The sequence below is a fragment of the Mchenga conophoros genome, linkage group LG13 (genome assembly GCF_057382185.1).
Source record: "Mchenga conophoros isolate Kocher_MC1m ecotype Shallow Benthic linkage group LG13, M_conophoros_male_GT1.1, whole genome shotgun sequence".
In the NCBI taxonomy this organism is placed as follows: domain Eukaryota; kingdom Metazoa; phylum Chordata; class Actinopteri; order Cichliformes; family Cichlidae; genus Mchenga; species Mchenga conophoros.
Genome location: NC_140538.1, coordinates 23,873,008 through 23,887,586, shown reverse-complemented (window position 1 = coordinate 23,887,586; position 14,579 = coordinate 23,873,008). Strand labels below are relative to the sequence as shown.

General features: G+C 37.6%; 1 protein-coding gene across 1 annotated transcript; it reads right to left on the bottom strand.

The window, feature by feature from the left end:
- Nucleotides 1-2,618: 2,618 nt before the first annotated feature.
- Nucleotides 2,619-12,818, bottom strand: tsnax (translin-associated factor X). Its single transcript, XM_085297339.1, has 6 exons — nt 12,535-12,818; nt 10,830-10,919; nt 10,621-10,735; nt 9,165-9,295; nt 4,399-4,520; nt 2,619-3,240 (listed from the first exon to the last, which is right to left on the bottom strand). Exons 1-6 carry the CDS (start codon nt 12,548-12,550, stop codon nt 2,863-2,865), a joined length of 852 nt encoding a protein of 283 aa, XP_085153465.1. The 5' UTR covers nt 12,551-12,818; the 3' UTR covers nt 2,619-2,862.
- Between the last annotated feature and the right edge of the window lie 1,761 nt (nt 12,819-14,579).

Below are 14,579 nucleotides of genomic sequence, written 5' to 3'. Positions count from 1 at the left end.
AGTGTAGCAGGTCTGTACTCCCTTACACATCTTAATGTGTCTCTTTCTTTCGGCACTCAGGGAATCAGCGAGTAGCACCAAACCCTAGACCTCACATGGCGCAGAGTCTTTTCATCCACCCCTTCACACACCGCTCATCCCAGTGCTCCTTTCATTCAGCTCGCCTGGCTCGTGAACAATACTCAGAGACAAAAAGCTCTGTTCAACAGACAGAATGCAGGACGTACTTACACATAGCTAGGGTAAGAGCAGGGATGAAACACGTTGCCTGGCACGCAGAGTGCCATCACCTGCTCTTTGTTAAAGATTAGAGGCGCATTGGAGATGCGTTTTTGACATCAGCGCACTGCCCCACCGGCTGGCTAGTTTCCAGGAGAAGCCCTTTGACTAACCTCTCAAGTTTTAGCTTAGTTGTCAAGTTTTAGTCTTTGGCTTACCTCTGTGCCATAAGTTTTAAGACATAAGAAACACCATATTATGCGAAAAACCCAGAAAGAAGATGCTAAAATTACACACGGTGTCTATAAGGGAGCAGATGAAATGTATAAGAATGATGTAATCACATCTGTCTTATGTATTGATATATGAGGGCTTTTATGAAATAATTAAGCAATCAGGAAAAGAGTGACTGCAAGGATAAAAGATGACTTAATCAAAGGATAAACACGTAGCTGTTGACTAATAACACATTAGCTCCTGCTCTGTTAGGTTTAACTTGCTCTTTCCCTTCATCAGCTATGCATTCAATGCATCCATCGCATGCATTTTTCACAGTGCTGTAGCTGTGTTGCTGACTTTGACCAGCAGATGTCAGACTTCACACAGATATATTAGTTTATCCGCCATAGAAAGTTAAGAAATAACTTTTTTCTTTACATTTCCCAAAAGTATGTGTACACGTTTTCACTTTTACATCAAACCTTGAGAAATACACGTTTTCATCCAACTTTGATTTCATACATAACTACAACCATAGGCTGACTACGTGTTTCCTGATTTAGTCGTATTCACAAAATATTCATTTGATCCATCATGTTTATGTCACTGTATACACAAATATATAGTATCACATTTAAATAGTCTGAATGTGGATTTAATAGCATTCTTTTCTCCTAATAAAAAAAGGTCCATGCCAGTTTTTTGACTTTCTCCTGTGTATGGAACCAGGAAGTTTTTAAGCATGGCCACGAGAGTCATTTCCAAGCCAAAGGTCTAAATCATTGTAAGTTTTATAGCTCTCACTGACAAAGATGTTAAGAGTGGTTTTGGTCTGCCATATTCCAGACAGTAGAGTTACAGCAAATCTCTGGATTAGGGTTGTTCCAGGATTTATTTATTCATTTATATAAATGGGGCGCTAAAGTAAATTAGCTAAAGTGCGTTACACTGATTATAATGTGCACAGGCCTCCTATGTAATAACTACACAGGAGATAACTACGTCTCCTGTTGCACAAATTAGGAGATGTAGTTACCCAGTAATAATATAATGGCTGCACTTAAGCACAAGATTTAATGGTTTGGTAATGGAACCACTGTGATATGGTATAGTTATAGTTTTACAAAGTAAAGCAGTTAGGAATAGTAAGTAGTGGACTGAGGTTCATGCAATATACCCATGCAGTCAAACAGTCACTGCATGTAATATTATTTATATTTAGATAGTTATATATTCACAGTGAAGCAGAGGAGGACGTTTATTTCTACAGGAAAATGGGGAGTTAGACCCCCTTATCATCTCCTGCTATAATTTCCAGTGCCACCCTTAACCCCCTCTTTAACCGCGGTTGGCTGATCATCTCCTTCGTAAACAAATTGCTTTTCTTTGGAGTGTAAAAGGAGGCCAAAACTTTATTTTTTCTGCACATGTATCTGTTTGTATACACCGTTCTGAAATTGCCCAGCAGATGGCAGACCTAAATTATTTGGACTCTCTCTCTTACAGAGTCATAAAAAGGGACAAACTTATACAATATCAAAATGATCCAGTTCATATCAAAACAAAACAATTACTTAATTACAAATAGCCTACATTTTTTGTACAAAATTAAATTTGTCATAGTCTTTTTTTTTCTAATGTATGTGTGATCAAAATGTGATATGTATACAGACCTAAAGGTGACTAATGTGAATCATAAAATAACATTTTCTCTGAGGTGAAATCTGGCAATAAGATTGTTTTGGCCCTATCTTGAATAAAGGCATCTATTTTCAACAACAGACTATGCTATCATTATTTTCATTTGTCACCGTACAATAACAAACACCATGAGGTGAAGCATGATATCAGTTCTCTACCAGGAATATTCCTCCTCTCATTCCAAATCTCACTTTAAGTGTACGTCACTGCACTGGGACGGAGTGTTTAAAGAGGGTAGAAGAAGGAGACAAGGGGTTGTTTGTGAGTATGTGTGTGTGTGTGTGTCTCCTGGAGAATAGGGGTGTGCAATGTGCAAAGGTCACATGTTCCTCCTCCACACTGAATGAAGAGTGCAGACAGCCAGTGGGACTACCTTAGATTATCTGTGTGTGATAGAGAGAGGGAAGGGCAGCGAGAGAGAGAGAAAATAAAATGAACACATATTTTCAAAGCCGCTTAAAGTCTCAGGGAGTATGGCATATTTGGCACAGAACCTTTATTCATGCAAAACAACTGAAGTCATCAGATCTTTATCAAACAAAAGAGAATCCATTGTCTATTGTAATACTGTTGTTATTGTAATAATAAAAAATGAACAAGCATGTCATAAAACACTAGAAACATCAGTGAAATCCCATTAAAAATGCACACAAACACCAAATGGAGCTAAACTAAACCAGACAATGAGACCACCGAGAAGAGCGTCGTTGAAGCAGTGCGGGATTAAACCACTCCTTCCTCGGGGTCGATGAGTGTGGTCCGACTAGAGAACACGTCTGCCAGCATGTGTTTGGGGATCTCCGAGCCACGGACGCGTAGGGTGTAGCACGCGTCTTCTACTTTGCCCAGGCTCTGCCGCAGCGTGTGCAGCTTCTTGGACACCTCGTACGGGCCTGTGTTCCCAATGTAGGAGAAACCATCGTGGATCTGCCGCAGGAACTGGCTTAGCTGGAAGGGTGTGTCAATGTCGCCATTGCCGACGCTGCTGATGCACATCCGCATCAGCTCCCCTGTTAGGTCGGCCACGCCCAGCAGGTAGTCGGACGACGTCACCTGAAAGGTCAAGACCTGAGCGTTCACCGGCATCGCTTCAGCTGAGCCCTGAATTGGAAAACAGGACAGGAAAGAATACATTCTAAAAAGCTGGGCCTTTTTATAAAATGTCAACAAAAACAGAATGCAATGACCTGCAAATCTCTTAACCCCATATTACATTCATAGTAGAAGACAGAAAACTAAATGTTTAATCTGGGAAGCTCATTTTGAATTAGATGGCAGCAAAAATTTCAAAAAGTTGAGACAAGGAGGGAAAAAAGGATGAAAAAGTAAGTGTACTAAAAAGAAACATCTGGAGGAACACTATTATTTGAAATTCTTTTGGGAAATCAGAGCAGAGAGAAACTATTCAGCTTGTTATCAACGCTCAGTTTAAAAACCTGCATCTGTGATGGTACAGGGATGCATTGGGCACCCATCAATGTCTTTTTCAGGGAAGGCCGTGCATATTCCAGCAATACAATTACAGTTGTATTACAAGTACAACAGTGTGGCTTCAATAGATGGTTAGAAGAGCCTTGCTCCTGCAGTGATCTTCCTGAAGTTGGAATCTTTCACCAGCTGAAAACATCTGGAACATCATAAAATGAAAAATAACAGAGAAGAGAAAAGACCCAAGACTATTGAGCAGATAGAACCCATATCAGACAAGAATGGGACACCATTCCTCTCCCAAAGGTTCAGCTGATCCCCTCAGTTCCCAGATGTTTATAAACAGCTGTTAAAAGAAACAGGGATGCTACACACTGGTAATTGTGACACTGAGACATGCTGCTGGCACCAATTTCAAAATTATCTTATTTATTTATGTGCATTTTCTGAATTTGAACATTTTATATGCAATGCCTTTAATGCAAATTAATGAGATTTAAGTCATATTGTGTGGATCAACAGACACCCTACAACTGAAAAAAATAAACTGTCACATCTTGCTTTAGAAAAGAAAAAACAATCCAAAAATAAAACCATTAAAACATTAATGGTGAAGTTTCTATATTTGGAGTCTCAAATCGAACGGTGACCTTACAGTGGCTACATCTAAGTTTTATTTTTATATACACTCTCTGAGCCAAACAGAGTTTGATACCACGAAAACGACAAAATCTATTTTCCAGAATGTCACATAGTTCTTTTAAGGACTTTTTGGGGATTAAAAAATACTTCATAAATTGTTAATGTTCAGTCAGTCCTCTGTGATTTTACCTTAGGATCTGCCTTCTCTGTGTTCATGAACACCAGCCTGGCGTTGATCTCTTCCAAGCTGATGAGGCAGCGATGGCGGATGTAGTGCAGGAAAGAGACGGCTTCCACATATTCCTGAATCCCTGATGAATTAAAGTACATTAAAATGGATCAGAGTAAAACAATGGCATATTCACTTGATCATTTCACTGTGCTTGCTAAAACTGAATGTGACAGTGGCTGGGGCATTTGTTTGCAATTCACTAAAATGACCATGTATCAAATGAGCGTAGCAAGCAGAGCGTGCAGCATCAACATGAAATCTGCACAGTACAGATCACAGATGGAGATAATGATTCAAATAAAACCTGTTTCCTGTCTCTATCTTTTGATAGAACAACAGTGGGTGTTTTTTTTGGTGGGCTAAGATGACCCCTCATTTGTTTTCTGCCCCTGGGTAAACAACAATCCAATAATCACAGGACGGAAGACTTTGTGTCTGAAGTTTACTTTTGGAGCGGCAGTTGAACTTCAAAGAGCCTGCTATCTCTCCGCACTGACCGCAATGCGCTGCACGGAGCCAGCAAGAATACTTTATCTTGACTGTACTCTGAATAGCTTTCACCACTCTGATTATGATTTCAGTCCAGTCACACCAGCGTGTACAGGCAGTGGGCCGAACGACTACACAACACTAATGTGCACGGAAAATATGAAAACTATCAATCGCAGCTACTTCGTTATTTGGTTTTGTAAAATAAATGCATTAAATATATCGATGATCATCTATATTATGTCTTAATGACTTCATTTAACATTTTGTTTATTATGAATAATTATAGAAAAATCATTGATTTTTTTCTATTAGTTTCTTAGTAGCTGACAAATTTCACCTGCTGAGACAACAGCAAAATCTGATACTGAGAACTTCAATTTGATAATTACCTAATAACTCTACTTACCAACATAGTTAAACATTTGTGTCTTTAAACAAAAGACGTATCAGAACCATATCGCAGCATTAATTCTCAAAGTTGTATGGGTTACATGGAAACATTATGTCAACAATTTGCATTTGATTAACTGGACTGATCTGAACAAGCTGGAGCAGAAAAGTTAAAAGTTAACCAAGTATTGCAAAAGCAACATAAAATAGCATCTTAAGGAAAAAGAGAAATAATTGGAAATAATGAAATGACATGAATTACCAATTTATTATCAAAAGAAATTTGAAAAAGAAAAATTAATTCTTATCTAATCATAATAAACTGTTAACAGTTACAACAAAGTATCCAGTGGTAAAAAAACAAAACAAAATATTTTTATTCTTTGGCTCTTAACCCGGAGCGAGAGCTTGGGTATTTAGGCTGCTATATTATTGCTTGTATTTTTTGTAATTCCTTGAATGCGCTTGTGTATGTGTGCGTGCGTGTGTGTTAGTGTTAATTCTTTAACCCTTTGTTTCATGTACAACATGTTGGTCATCTTTGTTGTTTTTATGAATAAATTTGGATTGAAAACATTTTTTCTAACAGCATAGTTAGCATTGAAACATTGTTACTTAAAATTGTGGATTAACAGTTTAAGTGAAACTGAGTGGTTTGTAAGTGTAGTCGCAACTTTAAATGGAGGATTAACTATTAATAGTTACAAACAAAAACTATTAAACTGAAACATGTTTACTTGGAGTACATAATTTTATAGTACTGTGAAAGAGTCTTTAGCCACTTTTCATTTCTTTAAATTGTTTTTCTCCAGGCTTCCAAATGTCTTTAAAACCTTAAAAGACCTTTGGAAGCCTGGAGTAGCCATTGGCTACTTTTTCACTTATATACATAACATAATTTCCTTAGGGATTAATAAAGTATTCTGATTTTCATTCCAGTGCTTGGACCTGATCATTTTCAGAGGAATGTTTTTTGATTGTTAAACCACTTAATGCTGACATATGAATCATTCGTAAATAAAAAAAGAAAAAGCACCTAACTCAATTTTTCCAAGCAAAGTATAAAGAAATGAGGAGCGGCTAAAGGCTTTTGAAAAATACTGTATTTTAGGCTTCGGTCCTCCCAGTGTTTATTTGGCAACTGTTTTCGACTCTTTAAAAAAACAAACAAACAAACAAACAAACTGCTTACCAGCTAAACACTGCCAGTGGATCCACTTTCACAGAGGGAACACCACAGTCCAGGGCAGTTTAAATAAGGCTTTGAGGCAGGCAGGCAGAGCCCAGTTCCTGCATTTACTGTCAGGAGTTGTTTATGTCTTTACTGAAGCAGAAGTTACCTTTGGTCAACGAGGTTCGCAGAAACCTTACAGAACATCGTGTCTAAACAGTGACTAAGAGCTAAAAAAGTGGAAATTTGAGAGATTTTACTGGCATGGTGGTAGGAAAAGTTGAGAGGCGAGGGTGCGAATATAGCTCGGCAGGATCAGATCTTGAGTAATGCGCAAACAGTACCGTTGCGGTTTGGCGCACATTCATGTACTGAGAATACTGAGGATTTTTGGACTGAGCTAATGTTTGACCACAGAGCGGTTCACTGAATTGCAGGTGAGCCACGTGAAAAGTTCCACATGTTAATGTACGTTTGCACTGACTCATAGCAGCTAGCAGGGTAAAAAAATAACAACAAAAAAAAGCGTACCCAAGTGCCACGCTGCTCTGTTATCAGTGGCAATTATGGTCAGATTTAGCCCACAATATCTTTGATGGTCATTATATAAAAAAAACAGACCCATTACACATGCCTGGAGACTTCTCCTCCAGCCAAGATTATCTGGAGGGCCCGTGCATCGAGCCCAGCCTCAATCTAATAAAGACGATGAAAATGGGGAAAAAAATAAAAGGGCTAATTGGTGGGAACTGCCATTGGTCACGTCGCGAAGGATGCAGCAGTGATTCCTGTGTGACCGCAATCTAAAAATGACTTCCCCAGCTGCTAGATAACAGCTCCCACTCGCTGCCAGTCATGTTTTTCTCCATCGCTGCAGACATTATGGCTACAGTAACAAAAAGTGGTGCTTATGCTAGTTTGAAAACAACTTTATCAGAAGGCGTGACCATCACATCCAGGCCTGCATCAAGGTCATGCTTTAACACTATCACTGACTTTACAATATGTCTATTGAAGATAAAAGAAAATCATTTAAGTACAAATCATAAAAAAGAAATTATTAATTACATCAACGGATAAAGAAAAAAAATGTAGTTTCATATCTCACCTTAACTCTAGATTTCGACATTTCTTTGTCTACTTCTTATTTTGGGTGAGTGACACTAAGGCAGCTGAGTGAACCAATCAGAAGTAGACTTTCTATCAGAGCTGCATTATACAATGCAAGCTAGTTGTGCTAACTTTCTATTGACTATACTCAATGGCTTTGAATGACCTTTTAGGGCCTTCCACACTATTATTCAGTGTTGGGGAGTAACGGAATACATGTACCGCCGTTACGTATTTAAAATACAACATATGAGTAACTGTATTCCGTTACAGTTACCGATTAAAAAGGTGGTATTCAGAATACAGTTACTTTGTTGAAATAAATGGATTACACTGCGGTACTTTCCTGTTTCATATTGTCGCGGGTCAGGACTGTTTGGGTTTTGTTTGACAGCTACGTTCTTTTGTTCCAGGCGGCAGCGTTATGGTTGCCATGGTTACAGGGCGACGCTCTCTCTCTCTCTCTGCGACTGTGTGTTTCCTGGGTGAGAGAGCGCCTTTTCGTTGTTGTTGTTGTTGTGCTAAGCTAACAGGCAGAATGCTACAAGCATAGCTCTAAAGAATGTAGCATCATGGGCAGTGTAGTCCGTGTTGCAGGGAGAATGCACTGCCATACACGTTATGTGTCTGTGAGCGCGAGGAGGGAGAAAAAGGGGAGTGGAAAGGTACGAGTTGTCGTCGAGGAAAAACGGGAGCTGGAAGCATGTAAATATAATAATAACCACTTCAGCCAAGAAGAGAGCCTGACGAGCCCAGTTGTAAGTAAGCTATTAAGACTCGACTGTACACCGTGTTCGTGTTTTCCTCCGAAAACAATAAGTTCCGTTGGAGCAGTCTTTCAACGCCTCTCTCTGTCAAGAAAAGTTGACCCACACAACAAAGTAAAGCTATTTTTCGGCTACGAGCCGACAGGGACCCCGCCGTATTAGTCAGAGGTCCCTTTACTACAGTTCGGAGTCGCGGACCTTCAGTAATAGTAATAAATCACACAGCAATAGTACATTCATGTTGTTGTAAAAAGCACGATAATATATTAAGTAATCAGAATTATTCAGTTATTATTATTATTGTTCAAAAGTATTCAGAATACGTTACTCTCATTGAGTAACGTAATGGAATACGTTACAGAATACATTTTGGGGCATGTATTCTGTATTCTGTAATGGAATACATTTTAAAAGTAACCTTCCCAACACTGTACTATTATTATATTAAAGGTATATTTATTAGAACCCTTAATGTACTTCATAAAGATTAAAACAGCAAAATACTTACTGCTTAATAATAAGAAGGAGATTCAACGAATGTGAGCTATCATTTTTGCAAACACCTCTAGTGGAATCTACATCAGATATGATCTAACTGAGTCACACACAAAGGGCCACGTGCCTTGTATCCCATGGGACCGTAATCTAATAAATCCACTTGGGTGTGGCAGGAGAATTTAAACAGCCGATTAACCATTTTAGAGTGAAAAAACACCACTTTCAAAGAATTCAGTTTCTTTCAGAATAAATATGTGCTTTATATATAAACGAAAAGAGGTAAATGACCACTCACCTGGTGTGAAGGCTCTGTGAAACTGATAAATATCCTCTCCTTTCAACTCCTCAGCAATCTGCCCAATCTTCTGCCTGACTCCATCCAGCTTTATGTCTGCCTCGTTCAGGACATCCTCTGCATCTGGTACACTTTACACACAGAAAAAAATGTTAAAAGGTACAAAAAACATATAAATATTTATTTTTGTTTTAGACTTACTTTGTTGCATGCCCACTACAACTAATGCCAATGTATTTATTGTTTTTACTTATCACTTTTAAAGATCATTTGCCATTTTAAGATGATTTTCCCCCTGTGAAGCTCATTAAAGTCCTATTACATTTTTAGCTGACGCTGTTCTGAGATCTTGATTGACATTGAATTATATGTTTTGTCAAGATATTTCCATATTATTCCAAAGCATATATTCACACATTACATCCCTCTCAAAACTATATCTGTACTGAATAGAGACAATGTAAATGATAGGTAGGTTATTTTCGAAGCTGCTGTTTACATCAATGATATAAAAAAGACACTCTGTAGTGTCCAGACAGCAACTACAATCAGAAGCAGGCTCCAGTGAAAAAACTGATATACAGTTATGTCTAAAGGGTTTAGAACAATGATACATTTTTTGTAATTTTGCCTCTGTATACTAACACAGAAGACTAAACAAAACAATCAATATGTGATTGAAGACTTTCAGGGTTAATTCAAGGGGTTTAACCAAAGTTTTGCAGAAAATGTGAGTAACTACAGATACTTCTGTCCTGAGCCACCCCTCACTTCCTCATATTTTGCTTCAAATGAGCCACACTTGTCATTTTTTTAAACTGGTCCTGAGCAATAGTTTTCCTGAATGTTTCTCTTTTGACATTGGCTGCTGTGCATGTCATTTATTTGTGGCTCATCAGAAATGGCCACAGCAGAAGAGTGACTGTCGATAATCATCCACTTTAGTTGTCTTTTGTGGGCTAGTTAGTATGTTTTGTCTTTAATAATATATCAGATTGTTTATCTGGCTTTATCTCTGACAGGTTTATTTTGTTTTCTTTTTTAGCCTAATGATGCCTAATGATCTCTTTTTGCTTTGGTGTTTAAAATTAAAGTGGAAAACTATAAAATCCTAATTTCAACATGTTGAATGAACTTCAGATATCATGTCTGCTGTATTTATCATGAAATAACCTAGGAAGAGGCCTCACCTGAAACTGCCTCAGTCAGTACAATTACTGGGCCTTTTGAGAATGGGAAACTGTGTATAAAAGTGGCTGTAACTCCTACACAATTAATGCAATATTTTTGTTAAACCCCTTGAATTAAAGCTGAAAGTCTGACCTTTAATCACATCATGATCATTGTTTTAAAAATCCACTGTGCTGGTGCACAGAGGCACAAGTAGTTATCCCAAAAACTTATAGACCTAACTGTACTAATCTATACGGTGCATATTATTGTTAAGAACACCTACGTGGTCACTCTGTGCAGAAGAAATATGGTTCTCTTGCTTTCAATTGTGACGTCGCGACTAATCTTAACAAGACGCTCATATTTGTCGTGTTTGGTGTCGAGCTCCTGTTGGAAAACTTGAAATACACAGAGAAATGTTTCAGTGCAGGCAATACAACATTAAAACCATTTGGGTGCAAAGTGCAGTGAGAATACTGAGGATGCTGTTACCTTTGAAGGCAGCCATGACAGACGAGGAGGGGTTGGCACTCATTTCGTGCTCCTGCGCTGCATCTGCATTTCTCCGTGAACAACCCTCACCTGACAGTAGAGATGATGTCATAGTCTTTAAATAATAACTGCCTCTATCTGCCTCTCAGTCACACAAATAAAATACACTGAAAAAAATGAAATTGGGTGGTTGTTATATGTACAAGATTCAAACTTGTAATTGGAACTAAATTATTTCATGTTCCTATGGTGAACGTAATTAAATCATGTAGCATCTGCATGAAATTCAACAACTTAATTTGTTCTTGTTGAGATGACATGATCATGACATACAATCTAGTAAGAGTGGTTAGTTGCCTGGACTCACGAAATTCACAAGATCACATTAGATGCCAAACTGCAGGAAAATCGTTGGAGTTTTAAGAGGCAGACAACTGCACCCACACGTGGTGTGGGTGCAGTTGTTTTATCGCTATTTATTGTGGTTTAACCTGTCAAGGACAAAAACGTACAGAAAAGTCTGCATCAAACCTTGTAATCAAAGCTTTCCTAGTTTTCTTTCCTAGCCTGGATTGACAGCTTGGTGGTGTGATGGTGAGTGCTGTTGTCTCACAGCAAGAAGGGCCTGGGTTCAAATCCACAATCTGTCTGGTTTGCAGTACGTAATTAGAGTTAGGTTAATTGGCTATTCTAAATTACCCATGAATCTAAGTGCAAATGGTTGTTTGTCTCTATGAAATCATCAATCCCATATTGGTTCATTAAGCAAGACTAGCAGTAATTGCCCTGATTAACAAAGTAGTTGTTCAAACAACAAGATTTCATTGTGTTTTCCTGAAGTTTTTAACTTGTGTAGAATGAATTAAAACAAATTTCACTTTACATACTTCAATATGTAAAGTGACATAAGTCAATGTAAGTACACTACGTTGATCCAACGTAATCTGATTACATTAAACCACCAAATGCCAAATGTGTTGGTTTGACATGGTCAAAAAATGGGTTATTGTACTTAGTTAAATCACGTGGAAAAGGTGCCATGATTAAATTGTGTTCCTCCAACAACAGATTTTTTGGAGTGTAGGACAGAAAATTTCTTGTATGTACAAACAAATGACAACGACAGTGGCTGCATGGTGAGATTTTTCCCATTCAGCAGCCAATGGCAACTTGTAGTGACCAAATGGCTGCTAAGAGCTTGAGTGCGTGGGTATACAGATTGCGTGTAATTGCCAACCTGACCCCATTCAATCGGAGACTGATAGAAACATTTATTGCAGGTTTTAGTGACAGTGTTGGCACGCATTAGAATCTCATTTTTTGCAGCAAAAAAATATTGAAAGTGAGATAACTTTATTTAAAATTGTGCATACTTTGCAGTTGAAAAAAGACAAATGCGATACTTGGCTTAATGCAAAAGGTTAAAAAAAAAAAAGATAATAATATTGTATCGTCAATGAAGTATTATGATAAAATCCTATCGTAGGGTGACTCGTGATTCGCACTAGTATGTGCTTTAGGCATTTTAAGGGAACACGGGATTAGCACTGTTTACGTCTGTTACGACCGAAATGATTTCGTTAACCTGACTTAGGCAGAGTAGGTTAAAACGTTATCATGTATTAGTCCTACTGTTATTTTAGGCTTGCTGGGTAATTACAAAACTCATAAAACTAAACTTGTTATTTTGAAATGATGGACTTACCTTCTCGTTTATTCATAGCTTCGGTGTTGTAGTGCACAGTTTTAAGGGGTGTATTTCGAGAGTTTTAGCCACTAACTAACGCCAGTACCAGTCAAACGTAAAGGCTGAGTACTATTACGATCAAAAAACAAAATAGTTCCGCTTTAATCCGAAAAAATTATCTTCTCTGATCGATGGAAAACAAAATTAGTAGAGCCTACAAATATTTTAACGCGAATAAAACGGTGTTTCCTTGGTTTTAATAACAGGCGTTGGTGCGGACCTCAGTCCATCGCGGGGCTTTTGCGCTGTTTACACGCGTAGCAGGAAATTCAAAGAGATGCATCACGGGATACGTAGTTAAATGTCAGCATCAGGAGTTAGTTTTATTACAATGTTTTCCTTATTACTAATTTTCAAATAATTAGAATCTGCTTTTAGAAATTTGGCGTAAATATATAACAATTGCATTTATAATAATAACACAATTTCAATAACAACAATACAAACATATAACAGCTATATTTATAATAATTACATAATAATCGCTTTTATGACGTTATAACTATTAAGTAAGTTCTTGAAGATACCATGTATACTAATTAGATATTCCCATACCAAACCAAAAAGAAAGATGTGCCACACAGAACTTGTGCAGCCCAGACAATTTCTCTTTCCAGTCAAAATTCAAACGTAGAAATTCTCCAGACTGCCACCCTAAAATAACCAGTGTCTTAGATATTCCATCGAATATCTAAGACAACCTTTGGCGAATTACTCGTCTTTTCAACAAAACGTTCCACCTTGACTTCTTCCACAGATTGAAATGTCTTTACTGAAAGTCCTGCAGATGTGATTTGCGATTGCTTTCTGTTAACCATCTGTGCATCTTTTTGAATATTGGCCACTGTTGTGTGATGCTTACTGCATACGTTTGTTTTCATTCACTTTTCATGATTATTTTTAGGTCTCAATTTAAAATTGGGCGTCTCCCTGTGGTCATTTAACATCTCCGAGAAGTTGTTTTGTGCATCATATTTTTTTTCTTCTTGTTTTTATGTCATTGTCATTTTTTTTGTAGTTTTTTCCCCTTTTTGTAGTAACACCTTTCATCTTTTTACAACCACTCTCTTGGAATAAATGTACATATCATCACGTTTGGATTTACTATCTAATTTTGAGTGACAATTGGGGTATTTTCTATGTGTCATTGTTTTAACTTTGTATCTCTTTAAGTGTACTTTGTGTCTCATTTTAGTAATTTTACATCTTTGTATTGACATTTGGTCCCTTTACCAGCATCTTACATCTCTTTGGTGTGTCATTCTGGATGATTGTTTTGTGTATATTATATTTGTGGATAAAACAAGACCAGGACCCAGATGAAAAAACAAAACAATTTAACTTACCGTTGTGATGAATGAATGACAGGTGTTTGTCATAAAATATTTATATGAGTACCTCCATGCTCAATAAAATTTAAAATGTTATCCAATATGGCTTCCAGTAAGTGATTTAAGTCACCGGTCTGTCATAATCCTAAGTTTCATAAACTGCACGCCACCCAACTTATCTGTCTATCATAACAGCAGCAAGCTCTTTAACTTTTTGTTTGTGCGAAAGGAATTTCACCTATGCGAGCCAGGAATGAGAGCACAACACAGTGCTGCTGACTGGAGATGCCTTCAGGTGCTCCCTTCAAGCTCCTACAAACTGATTTGTGCCAAAAACTGGTTTCCGATTCTTCTGTTTTTATTATGTCTTTTATCTCATAAATAGACTATAGTCAACAGGAGCCACGAAGGGGTTATATATAAAACAAAGAAACGACTTGTTCTGCAAAACATCTTTATGACTCCGTCTTATTGCATCAACATCATGATTATAATCCAGTCCCTTTTGGCCAATTAAAATATCTTTATAGAAGTGTGATGTTAGTTCTTGACATTTTAATTTTAACGACACATTTGACTTGCAAGTGGGTAGCTTCTGTTTCACTAGCATCACAAGGTGACAGGGCTCAAAACGATTTGCTATCATTCATAAGTGGTATGTTTAGCAGATGT

Coding starts and splice junctions, on each gene's coding strand:
- tsnax (XM_085297339.1), bottom strand. Junction 10,736..10,829: donor TGTCATGGCTGCCTTCAAAG/GTAACAGCATCC, acceptor GTGTATTTCAAG/TTTTCCAACAGGAGCTCGAC. Junction 4,521..9,164: donor TCACAGAGCCTTCACACCAG/GTGAGTGGTCAT, acceptor TTAATTCATCAG/GGATTCAGGAATATGTGGAA.